Below are 12,468 nucleotides of genomic sequence, written 5' to 3' on the forward strand. Positions count from 1 at the left end.
AACAGTTAAATTACATGTTTTCAAAATACCTTTCTAGTACTCTTATCATGCTCATATACTCTCTATAAAATGTGTTCCCCAAACGTTTAATATGTAGATATCAAAAAAAAAATCAAGTTAATAAAAGTAAATCATTTGGGTAATCTAGAAGTCCTGAAGTGCAATATTTTTGTTGTCATTCAGTCAATAATACTTTTACTGACATACTTTGTAAACTTGAATTTTTTACATCATATGCTCTGTGGGCACTGGGATTCTCAGGTAAGTTGTTAAAATAGATCCTCAATCCACCTCTCTGAGCTGGGGCGCAGCTGGAGCAATACAAGGGAGGGCAATCTGTCTGGAGGAATCTGTTTGTCTTTGTGCTAATGTCTATGCTGTTCATCTTGTTGCTTTTTTCTTCCCTGTAAACAGCATAAACATTGCTGGGTCTTGTATATTATGACTCATCGATGACGCTTTTCCGCGGGCTCTGCTAGTGACCTCTGTGCCCTCAAATCTTATTTTTCTCAAGACTTGGAAAAGAAACTGAATAACAAGTTTGTCTGAAAGTTCATCAAAACTTAGAGGCTGTAAACGCATTATGTAAAACCTCCACGTTATTTGCCTAAAAATTTTATAGAAAGTACAATAGCATGTCAACCTAGACCTCATTTCTCCTATTATCTGACACAGGAGTTTAAGGTCATGCTCACGGAATGCATGATTATTCAGGAGAATGGTAGGGACCTCTGTACCAAATCCAGCATTCACCCAATTCTTGGATTGGCAATGTCATCTCCACTGTTATTATTACATGGCGCCGTCCCTGCACTCGAGAGGGGTCACCCATCATGTATATTGTTTCATTTTTCAAATTAATGTTATTTTGGTGTGAAGGTCTGAGACATTGGTGATTCTTCCTTGTGAGACAATGGGAGACACTGGCTTATCGCACAGCTGGAGCTGGAAGCCACAGGTTTGTTGCCTGCAGTCGGTCTGTGCTGAGAACTCTTCTCCACTCACCTCTGCAAGTGCTGTCCTGGAGGCCTGCAGCTGGCCTCCAAGGAGCATCCTGGAAGAAGTGCTTGCACCGCTCACAGCTTGGGCCATCTGTATTGTGCTGACAGACACACCGACCATGAACCTGCATTTTGTGTTAAACAAACAGTGTTGAAAGAGGGCTCATCCTGGATGCTGGGGTTCTTGAAATGGAAAGTGAGATTCCAGGTCACAGGTCTGAGACTTAGCTTTTCCCCCTATGTTAGTTACAATACCAACCTGGACTATCTATTATTATTTGCTTAACTAGCTTTTATAATTAAAAATTTTAAGATGTTTAGTATACATTTATAACAACAATTTTTTTTTTCTGACTACTAGTTTCAGGGCAGCATATTGCAGAATAGGACAGGGATGTGTGTGTGTGTGTGTGTGTGTGTGTGTTATGTGTGTCAGGGTGCTTTAAAGCATAAGACAAAAGAGGGAATTAGAAAACAAAGAAATTAGAGAAAGGTATGTGACTCTCCACAAAATGCCCTAAATGTTCAAGTTCAAAGGCAGCAGTTCTGTTTGCAGTGCAACATGGAGATAGCTGAGTAAGAAGTAATAGCCCTAACATCAAGCCATGTCTGACTATGACTAGGAGTTTAAAATTATTTAGTATACACACCCCCAGGACTCTGCATGAAAATATAATTCTTCTACTCATCATTCTTTAAGACTAGTCTCAAGAATGGAAGAGACTTGCACTATAAGACATAGCCATTCACACTGTGAGATTGTAACTTGGAGTGACCATCTTTACAATATCAGATATTTTTCACACACCTTGGCATTGAACACAACAGGCCCTCCATAAATTTTTGTGAGAGAATGCACTTAAAATTATGGGTCCTTCCCACCAAATCTCCATTCCATAAAAATCAAATAACAAAAAGAGAGCAAGATGGGCTATCTTAAAATCATAAGTTATAATTCTGGTCTTGAGTTCAGTAGTGCCCATATGTGGCAGGATTCAAAAGTCTCTCTGGAGAGAGAACTGCAGGCCCCTAGATGACCTCTCAGGCCAGGTGAATCATACCTGCCCCCACACAAGGCTGGCACTTCGCTGGTCCCCACATAAAAAAGTTGATCTACATTGAGTACCAGGACAGGGAAGGGAAAGGAAGGGAAGTTAGGAGACCCCTGTGGTTTTCTGGGTAAGTAACTCACCATTCCAGGAGGGCTAAACACATCTCCCCGCACCTTCTGCGTTGGGCCACATTCGCTAGCATGGCCATTGCAGAAACAGCTGCCCCGAACCACCATCTCATACAGGGCATAGTAGTATTTATCAAGGGAATCATTTTGCCTCCTTCCAAGCAATGTATCCCCAAGGGTGTGGAGTTTGGTAAAGTTTATCCTCAGGTTTGTTAATGTAACAAGGTCTAGAGAAAGGAAAATAATAAAAAATAATGAATCAAAGTGCATTTAGGTTGTATTGCTTCAAGGTGCCCTTCTATACTATAGAAATGTAATGACAGGGAACACTCCTAAGGGATATTTTAGAAAAGAAATTGATGTGAAAAATATAAAGCAATTCATACCCTGAATGTAGGGGCTGTATGGGTTTTCTATTTCAAAGCTGGGATCCAAAACTTTTAAAACAACCTGTAAAACAAATGTTGGTAAATTTAAAGTATTTTACCCAAAAACGTTATTGTTAAATAGTATGCTTTTGAAGAAGGGATCCTGATCTTATAAGAAGGCTGAGCTATTGCCTCCCAGCTAGCATAGGATACAGGTTATCGCTGGGTTCTCATATGAATAAAAGTACCAAGAAGGAAAATGAAAGCTCTTTATGCACAAGTGGTCCATGAAGGCAGAAGTTGTGACCCCAAAGGTAAAAAGGGCTCCTACTCTGGGTTAGGGTGGAATTGTGGGATCACAATTCAGCAAGTCATCATCACTTTGGATCGGGCAGCGAACTCTGGAGCCGCTGTCTGCCTCAATCCCCTCTCCTACACTCAATAAGGTAATACCTGCCAACCCCACTCCTACTTGGACCCTCTGCCAGTTACCAGTTTTGCTCAGGGCATGTTCCTGGCAGATTCCAGCTGAGTGGTGGTTTATAGAGCAAGGAGATGAGATAACTAATCCAGCACTGCGCTGGCCTATGTGCTCCCTTGCAGGGGTTAGAAACAAATGCCCTTCCCCTGGCTTCCCAGGCCCTGAAGCCCAGCCTGGCTTTCAGCCCCTGCTCACCTTCAGCTGGTTTCTCTGTGAAGGATTATTTTTTAGAAGGTATTTATCATTTATCGGAATTTGAGATGAATTCAGGACTCATTTCAATTTAAACTCTCTCCTTTTTAAAAATCAACAGCTCAAATTATATTTCCGCAAGCACTACCTAAAATGTTCTCATTTAAATCAACCACATTAACACACATATGCACAAAAAAGGTTAATTTTACATCAAAGAAATCCAAAAAAGGAAATGCTACCTCACCACCAGTGGAGGGTTCAATATCCGAATATCTAGAGTCACACACAAGGTCTCCCACTCCCTGGGCCTGGCCAGATGTGATATTGGGAAAGGAAGTGGCACAGTCTTTTGCAAAATACTTAAACACTTTCCAGGTGTGTCCATAGTCTGTGGAACGTTCAACTAACATTGCAGCAGGCCGAAAAGTCTATGGAAAAAGGAATTAAACTTGTGATGCTTCACAAAAGAAAGATTTTATTACCCACTATAGATTGAATATTTCTATTTTCTAATTCTATATTTTCAAACTTTATTTGTATCCTTTAAAATCACTATACAAAGAACATACCAAAATCTCCTCCCAAAAGCAGGCAGGTATTTATGAGCACATATTTTGCCTTATAATCTAATTCCATTTTTAAAATGTTTATGGCCATGTGATTTAATAATTGAAGAAAGATGGCCTGTTAGAGATGAAGTATAAAAAAAAAAAAAAGATGGCATGTTAATTTTTCAAAAGCAATTTGCATGTGGTTTTCTTGGCCTAGAATGCGTTTCCTCTGTCAGACTCATATGTCCTTGAAAATCTACCATGAAGTTTACCTGAATTCCCCAGAGCAGATTTAGCCTTGTCAATGAACTCCACAGTATTCTTACCATATGTCTATGCACTTATCAACCTGTATTATAATTTTAAACTTATATATGTGCTTGTATTTGTGACTAGACTGTGAGTTTTTTGACGGCAAAGGCTAAAACTTTCCCCCCAATTTTTATAACTTTTTATTTTATATTCATTATCTTATTACCACAACTTAGCACCAGGCCTGACAGCAAAATTAGAGTTTTGATGAATGATTAGAGAATGCTTATAGCACAGGATTTTCTCTGGCATCTCACTAACCTTAGCAAAGGCCCGTTAATTTTTCTTCCTTTTTGAATCACAGTCTTTCCATACTTCCCTAAATAATTTCCAGTTCCTGCCCTTTTCTCCTAAAAGTTATTTTTCGCTTTGTTATGGTCTCTATACCCTAGTGCTTCATGATTTCCTTTTTGCTACATATTCTAAGACATTTTTTGTTGTTGTTAACTATATAAGTTATTTATTAGTGAATAGTGTTATTGTGTTTTTGTTCAAGAACAAACACCCAGATGACAAAGATTGAGTCTGGATGCATACAGCTTTTTGTTCTCTGCAAGGAAGCAAATAAGTGAAATTTCAGGTAAGCCCAGAATTTTGGTAAGTACATAAAAGGGGCAGCAAACCTATGCATCTATACCTTAAAGGTCAGAATAAGATGGCTGAACTGAAATAATGCTTCTAGGTCCAATCTGATGCTGACATGATCAAGGCCTAAAGAAAAATCCAGAAAGAAGAAAATCAGTGATTTTGAGAGACCCTTGTTTATCATGTTAATCCCTCACTGTGGCCTGTCTGTAACAAAACCCTTGGAAATCACATGGCTGGTGACCAACATTCTTTCCTAGTCTTCCAGAGTGGCCTCGCATGCCATTCCATGCCCAAGAGAAGGTCTTTGGGAAAGGACTATAGGGTTTACCCAGATTGTGCCCACATCCATATTTTGGTGGCAATGCTTATGGTCACAGTGTGGCAATATTACATACAACCAAGGACATTTCCCATAGGTGGAACAAGAGGGCTCATTCCCTGAACTCAAATCTTGACTATACATACAAACGTGAACTAGCAAGCCAGAGCACAGTAAAATCGACACACCCTGTTCTTCCAGGAGCTGCTAACAGTCATTTGAACTAGTTTTACTGATATGCAGCATAAAACACAGCGTGTAACATTCCCCTGGAGTGAGGATCTGTGGGCCCCTCCATGGCCCAAGAGAAGGCAGAGGCATCCTGACCAGGACTTTGCACTGAGGTAATTAGCTGCCCTCATCTACAGTGTGGATGTGGAGGACTGACCCTAGTCTGGACAACATGGAAACCCTGATCCCTCTGAAGTACACTGTCCAATAGAAATATGAGTGACACATGTAATTTAAAATGTTCTGGCAGCCGTAGTCATACAAGTAAAAAGAAGCAGGTGGAATTATTTTTAATATATTTAACAAAATAAATAAAAATATTCTCATTTCAATATGTAATCAATATTTTAAACATGAGCAATGTTTTATTATACATTTCCAAAACTAAGTGTTAGAAATCTGGGGTGTTTTTATACTTGTAGCACATTTCAATTTGAATTAGCCATGTTTTAAGTGCTCAGTAGCCACATGCGGCTCGGGGCTGTGATATTGGTCAGTGAAGCTCTGCAGAACAGTGGCTGGACTTCAGTGCCCTGGGGTGCAGCTGACCTTCTAGGGCTCGGGGTTCAGGGAAGGGTTTGCTGCAGAGAGGGCAGCCATGTTCCAGGCTCTGTCAAGGTCTCCTAACCTTTTCTAGAAAGGAGGCTTGCTTTCTGCTCTCTAAAATTCTTGGTTGAGAACCCTTGTCCATGTGATCAGCCTTGGGAGAGGGGCATTCCTTCTGTGAGATGTGGGGCAAATGCTGGACATTTGGGTCAAAACAGTTATATAGCAAAAATGGCACCATTCACCAATGAAGCAGGTATTTGTGGTAAAAACTACCTCCCATTCATTGGAAAGAGTCTAACTAGAGTCCAAAATGAACTGGCATTTAGTAGACACTGATCATGTACTTGTCCAATGGATGACAGAAAAATAACCTCACACTATGCTTGCTGTAAACAATCTTATGTGTTTATTCTTACACTCCCCTCTAATTGGCTAGGATCCCTTAAGGGGAATATGTTTACCTCTGAGGAAAACCGAGTGATTATAGCCTCAAGTGCAACATATAGAGATGTGGCAATGGAATCATTTGTCGGGGGGTGGTAGGGTGGTGGTTCAGGGTTCCAGAGAAATGTCGAAGAGGGACCATCCTGAGTGAGCCAGTCTGCATTCATTTAGGCACGTAAGGCCCAGAGCCGGGTGGCACATGAGGAATCCTTAGTCAGGCTCCAACTTAGAGTGGGCATCTAGGAAATACCAGTGTGAGGTCCAATATCACAGTTATTTATGACCAGAGAAGGGCACAAATCCAGAAAGGAAGAAACGTCAGTAGTAGCCAACTATCCTTTTGATTCAATTTTTATATTAAAAGCGTTGGTTTGCAGTAAGAAACGACATGTCCTTTATCTCTCTTCCTTCATGTGTTGAAGAAGGAGAAAGCACATGGTGTGAACTCTCAGACTTTCCTGGTGTTATTAATTCCACTTATCAGTGTGCTTTATATGTTAGGCTTTATTTGCCAACACGTTATAAACTTCCTTATTATTATTATTATTTTTACAAAGAACAAAAGAATGCAGAGATTTTTGTCTCCAGCATGGAAAGAGGGAAACATTCTGAGTTATGTGCATAAAATACACTTCTATTTTGCTAGAAAAAAATAATATTTCTTAAAGTGAAAAGAAAATTTGTTCTTATACAGGACTCTGTATTCTGGTGGATGCTGTTCCATTCCAATATAACTCCTTGCTCTGACATTATTAAAATCATACAGAAATACACCTTATTAAAAATATGAAGAAAGAAAACATTCAAAAGGAACTGAATCATACCGTTTTCAGACTGCCACCATTTTTTTTCTCTATCTGGTTCAAAACTTGTAATCACATTCTCAATGGTGTGGCTGTTGGGCTGGATGTCTGGATCATATGGAAATCTGGAGTCACAGATGAAGCATTTTTGTTCCCCCTGGAAAACACCATCATTAAAATTTTAAATAAAGAATTGTAATTACTCATTGTTGACCTGAATTTAAAAACAAGCTGTACTTACTATATTTGTCATTCAATCTGGCTAAAAATAAAAAGCAGAGGAAATAACAAGACATCAATTTTTCCATCAATAGATGCCTAAATACAATAACAAAAAAAAAATTAAAATATGGGTTAGAGTTTTTATAAATTTATATATTTGGAGCAAAAATGCACATATATGTAGAACTAATTCTTTTTTCATACTAGATGCAGATGATCTGGAGATTATTTTAAACCATAGAGCAGTGGTTCTCAACCTGTGGGTTGTGACCCCTTTGGGGGTTGAACAACCCTTTCAGAGGGGTTGCCTAAGACCATTGGAAAACACATATATAATTACATATTGTTTTTGTGATTAATCACTATGCTTTAATTATGTTCAACTTGTAACAATGAAAATACATCCTGCATATCAGATATTTACATTATGATTCATAACAGTAGCAAAATTACAGTTATGAAGTAGCAACAAAAATAATTTTATGGTTGGGGATCACCACAACATGAGGAACTGTATTAAAGGGTCATGGAATTAGGAAGGTTGAGAACCACTCCTATAGAGAAATAATTAGAATATAATTTTGAGTGGAATTATTTCCTTTTGTCAAAAAAAGAATATTTGGCATAAAACTAATAAAACAATGGACCACTAGGTTATCAGCAACCATCATCATTTCTCTCTCAGACATAGTTTTTGGCAGAAAAGCCTCCAATGCTAAAACTTTTATATTACACATGTGGATTTTGTAAAAGATTTTCATAAACTCACAACAGAGAACCTCACCCTCTTGTCATGCAAATTAGAAGGTCTTATTAGTGAACTGGAACTGGTTTTATATGAGTTGGATTTTCAAGTGCTATTAACAGCCAGACTGGCCTTGGAGGTGATTAATTGAATATGTCTGCTTGTAGCTGTACTTACTTAAAACTCCTCCCAGAAATAAACCCACACCTTTATATTTGACAGAGGAAGCAAGCACATACAATGAGCTAAAGATAGTTTATTCAATAAATGGTTGGGAAAATTGGGCAGATACATGCAGAAAAATGAAACTAGACCCACTTCTTACACCACACACAAGAATAAATTCAAAATGGATTAAGGACTTAATTATTAGAGCCAAAACCATTAAAATCATAGAAAAAAACACAGGCAGCAAAATCTTGGACATTGCTTGTAGCAATATTTTATCTGATATATCTCCCCAGGCAAGGGAAACAAAAGAAAATAAATAAATGGGACTACACCAAACTAAAAAGTTTTGCACAGCAAAAAGATCATCAACAAAATAAAAAGACAACTCACAGAATGGGAGAACATATTCACCAATACATCCAAAATTTTGTAAAGAACTTACAAAACTCAAACCAGAAAAACAAATAATTCAATTAAAAAATGAGCAAAGCACCTGAGTAGATACTTCTCCAAAGAGGACATACGGATGACCAATAGACATATGAAAGGATGTAGAATCATCAGAAAAATGCAAATTAAAACACAATGAGATATTACCTCACACCTGCCTTGGGAGACAGCTATTGAACAGGGGGGTCAGGGGGTGGAGAGATCAAGCAAAGAAGGAAAAAGGACTCATGGACATGGACAACCATGTGGTGATTGCAGAGAGGAGAGGGTATAAGGGGAATAAATGGTAATGAAAAACAATACAGTAAAAATTAAAAAAAAAAAAAGTTCCTAAGGAAACCTCCAAAGATTTCCAAAAGACTGTTTATGGCCTGCACAGTTGTTTCTGGCTAATATATGGGGCTCTGGAGGAACATTATTATAAAGCTTTCTGGAAGCAGGAGCTGTTTATTACCATCCTTTGTGCTGGAAATTGCTTACAGCAGTGAATGTGCTAGTAGGTGTTCCGTGAACGTTAAGTTTACGTCCTGACCATGACTTACAAGGGCCTACATGACCTCATCAGGGCTACTTCCTTGACTGTCGTCCCTGATTCACTCAGTCCTAGCTACACTCACCTCTTTTCCATGAGCTTACCAAGAACTCTCCTGACGTAGACTCTTGACACAAGCTGTTCTCAGTTCTCCCTGAACCCCCACCAAATATTCCCATCTCCTGCTCCTCCCCTTCTTTCAGGTCTCTGCTTAAATGCCATCATCTCAGAGAAATTTTCCTTGACTTATATGTAAAGTACCACCACTTCCCAGCCTTAAGGCCTCTGCTGGTCTCTATCACTTAACGCTTCTTGACAATATTTTTTAAGCCCTTATCACTACTTTAGACTATATTATATAGTTGCTGGATACTCTCTGTTGCCATTGTTAGACTTTAAGCTAAATGAGAACAAGGACTTTGTTTTGTTTATGGATGTATTCTCCTTACCTATAATAGTGTCTGGACTATAGTAGATGATTAATAAAATTTGTTGAATGAGTGCATGATGATTTTAATGACTATTTCAGCTAGAGTCTATCAGAGTAAACCAGCCTTTCAAGAGATTCACATAATCTTTTAACTTTAAAAAAGAGGAGGGATGGAGAAAGAGAGGGAGAGAAATATTGATCAGTTGCCTCTCATACATGCCCTGACTGGGGAATGAACCTGCAACCAAGGTATGTGCCCTGATCAAGAATTGAACCAGCGACCTTTCCCTTTGCCGATGATGCCCAACCAACCGAGCCACAATGGTCGGGGCTATAAAATATTTTTATAATTACTGGCCACTATAAACCTTCCACCTGAAGAAATTAAGGAACAATGGAAGCTACCTCACTTCTGCATATGGGGAAGCTTGACTCACACCTATCCTAAAAGAGCAACAGAAGCCCTGTGATTCCATCACAAGATGTCAAGACTTCAAAGTATTTCCATTAATATCACAAAAATTTTGGGGAAAAACATTTATACTCAGGGCTTGTGGGCTATTCTTTCTGTAAACATTTCACAAGCACAGGCTTTGCTGGGACTGACTATAAAGGATGATTAGCAGTAGTGACTAAGTGAAAGTCCCACTGATTGTGGGTCAGCGTAGACTTGAAGTTTTTGAAGAGAATACTTTGTTTGGTACCAATTTCTTAGATAATAGATGGCGAAAAATCACCATCCATCCTGTTTATGTGGATGAGTACTTGCAGCCCCACCTGTGACACTTTGTCAGCCTGCAGATATTTTGAGATTTTTTTCAGTCCTAGGACTTTTAAGATTTCTGTGATACTATAAACAACAACAACAAATAAAGCCTCTGAAGTTTGATTTACTTTTGTCTTTGGTGGTGTGAAATTAAAATAGAGAAACATGAATTTCTAATTATCGTCCAAGTATACTATGAGTTGGCTATGACAACAGTAAGTAAAATGCCAGTGGTTGAAGAACAAAATGGGTGATGCCTGGGTCAGAAAGTTTCTAATATTAGCATTGAGAACCACTTCTTTGTCTACAGGACCTGGACTCGTAAAGTTACTTGAAGGGCCATCTGTCCCACCTGACCCAGAGTTGAGCGAAACTTCTACAGTGGCATTTCCTTGCACATGTAGAGAGTTTTCTTTTTTACACAAGTGCTTCCCAAACTTAGAACAGTGCTAAGCATTCAAGTATTGTCTCCACTTATTTATAATCATCCTCTTTTGCTAGAAACCAATGAGAATACAAAGCATTTCCTAGAGACCTCCAGGAGTTGCCTTAATGAACAATACATGGAAAAGCCTGGGCCACTAACATTAGGCTTGTATCCAACTTCCTTCCTGCATATCCTCTCCTTGAAGGGTTGACTTGAGCGCCTTGGGCTTTTCAGCAGGTATGATGCACAGTTGACCTTGGATGCTTCATCTGCTCTCAGACCACAGGGGAGAAAAAAAAAAACTCTAAAGCAACTTGTCCTTTTAATAAACTGGTTTTCAAGGGAAAAAAGTCCCCAAAATATGTTCACTCTGGAATTTTTGGTTTTTATTCAAGACCCAAGACAATTTCCAAGGGCATTGTTAGGCTGCACAGTGAATTCCAGGTTCTACACCATTCTGTGTCTAAGACAGGCAGGGAAAATTGCTTAGCACAATGCCTTTGAGGGCCTGACAGACTCTCAGCCTTCACTGATTGTCAATTAGGTCTACTCTATGGTAGCCACAGTTTATAGTCATTCCCTTCAAAGACTGAACCAAGAAGACGTTTCTGTTTAATTCTAAAGGTAACAAGAAATATAGATGAAGCAGGCCTTCCCTATTTTCTGATCTATAAGGTTTCCTGGACTTGAAATTGTATCACATGTGTGTCTGATCTTCTGAAAGAAATGTCTCCTTCTTCACTGTTGTCTGAACAGGCCCAGATGTACCTGGATGAATCTACACCATTGATTGAATAAGGCCCCAACAAGTAAACAAAGAAGCAACCCACCTCAAGGTAGCTGAGGATGCAGTATTTCTGGGCTCTGTGTAGCCCACAAGTAGAAGAAGCCGTGAGCTGAGTGCTGCGTCCCACTAGGAGATTGCCAGTGGTGGGATAACAGGCACGTCTGTTGCATCCATTTTCAGCTTTTGCATAACTTAGCAACCCTTGAATGCAACAGAAACAGCTAATTAGAAGGCAGTCCAAGTATAGCCAAAGGCTTAAAGAAGCAATTAGTTAAGTTGGAAAGTTAACAGTCAATTTATTTATTTATTTAGTATATATGTATATTTTTTTCAGTTAATAAGAAATTTTATTTTAAATCCAAGAGCTGCAGAAGTCATCTAGGCCAATACCCTCATTTTATAGATGAAATAATGTGGTAAGAAAATGTGTCAGTTAGGATGCCTTTGGTTACAAGTAATAGAAAACAGCATCTCGATTTGGCTTCAACAAGGAACTACACTACATGACAGGAGGTCCAGACACAGTATCCCATTGCTGCTCTTCTCTGTGGCCCCCTTGGCCACTCCACCTTCCAAGTGTCAGCTTCAACTTCTGAATGTAAGCAAGATAGCCACAGCGGTTTCAGGACTTACATCCCAGTCCTGGAAGTTGAGCGAGGATAAGAAGGGGAAGGGGAAAGTGTCTCTTTTCAGAAGCAAAGAAACCTGATCAAGAAGCCCTAAGAAGACTCTCTCTGTCACCTCCCCATTTCTAAAGCAATCACTGGCAGGGGAAATGGGATTCCAAGACTGGTTTAGTTTAAGCCTGGGACTAAGCTTGTGGTAAAAGGAGGCCTGAGGAGTCAAGGTTATTTGATAGGCCACAATCAAAATTTTACTTGTAGATCTAAGCAATCTTGATTCTTATATTTGTCCT

General features: G+C 39.1%; 1 protein-coding gene across 1 annotated transcript in view; it reads right to left on the reverse strand.

Annotated features, from left to right (window-relative positions):
- The window catches only part of LAMB4 (laminin subunit beta 4), a 100,805-nt gene extending 88,782 nt beyond the window's left edge, over positions 1 to 12,023 (reverse strand). The window contains exons 1-8 of the mRNA XM_090286886.1: positions 12,005 to 12,023; positions 11,596 to 11,753; positions 7,044 to 7,179; positions 4,726 to 4,799; positions 3,465 to 3,653; positions 2,568 to 2,631; positions 2,194 to 2,408; positions 1,006 to 1,126 (exon numbers count right to left, since the gene is read on the reverse strand). Of these exons, the coding sequence (XP_090143012.1) occupies positions 1,006 to 1,126; positions 2,194 to 2,408; positions 2,568 to 2,631; positions 3,465 to 3,653; positions 4,726 to 4,799; positions 7,044 to 7,179; positions 11,596 to 11,753; positions 12,005 to 12,023 (976 nt within the window). The remainder of the gene's footprint in view (positions 1 to 1,005; positions 1,127 to 2,193; positions 2,409 to 2,567; positions 2,632 to 3,464; positions 3,654 to 4,725; positions 4,800 to 7,043; positions 7,180 to 11,595; positions 11,754 to 12,004) is intronic.
- Between the last annotated feature and the right edge of the window lie 445 nt (positions 12,024 to 12,468).

Source organism: Furipterus horrens, unplaced genomic scaffold, assembly GCF_987537825.1.
Source record: "Furipterus horrens unplaced genomic scaffold, mFurHor1.1.pri manual_scaffold_9, whole genome shotgun sequence".
NCBI classification, from domain to species: domain Eukaryota; kingdom Metazoa; phylum Chordata; class Mammalia; order Chiroptera; family Furipteridae; genus Furipterus; species Furipterus horrens.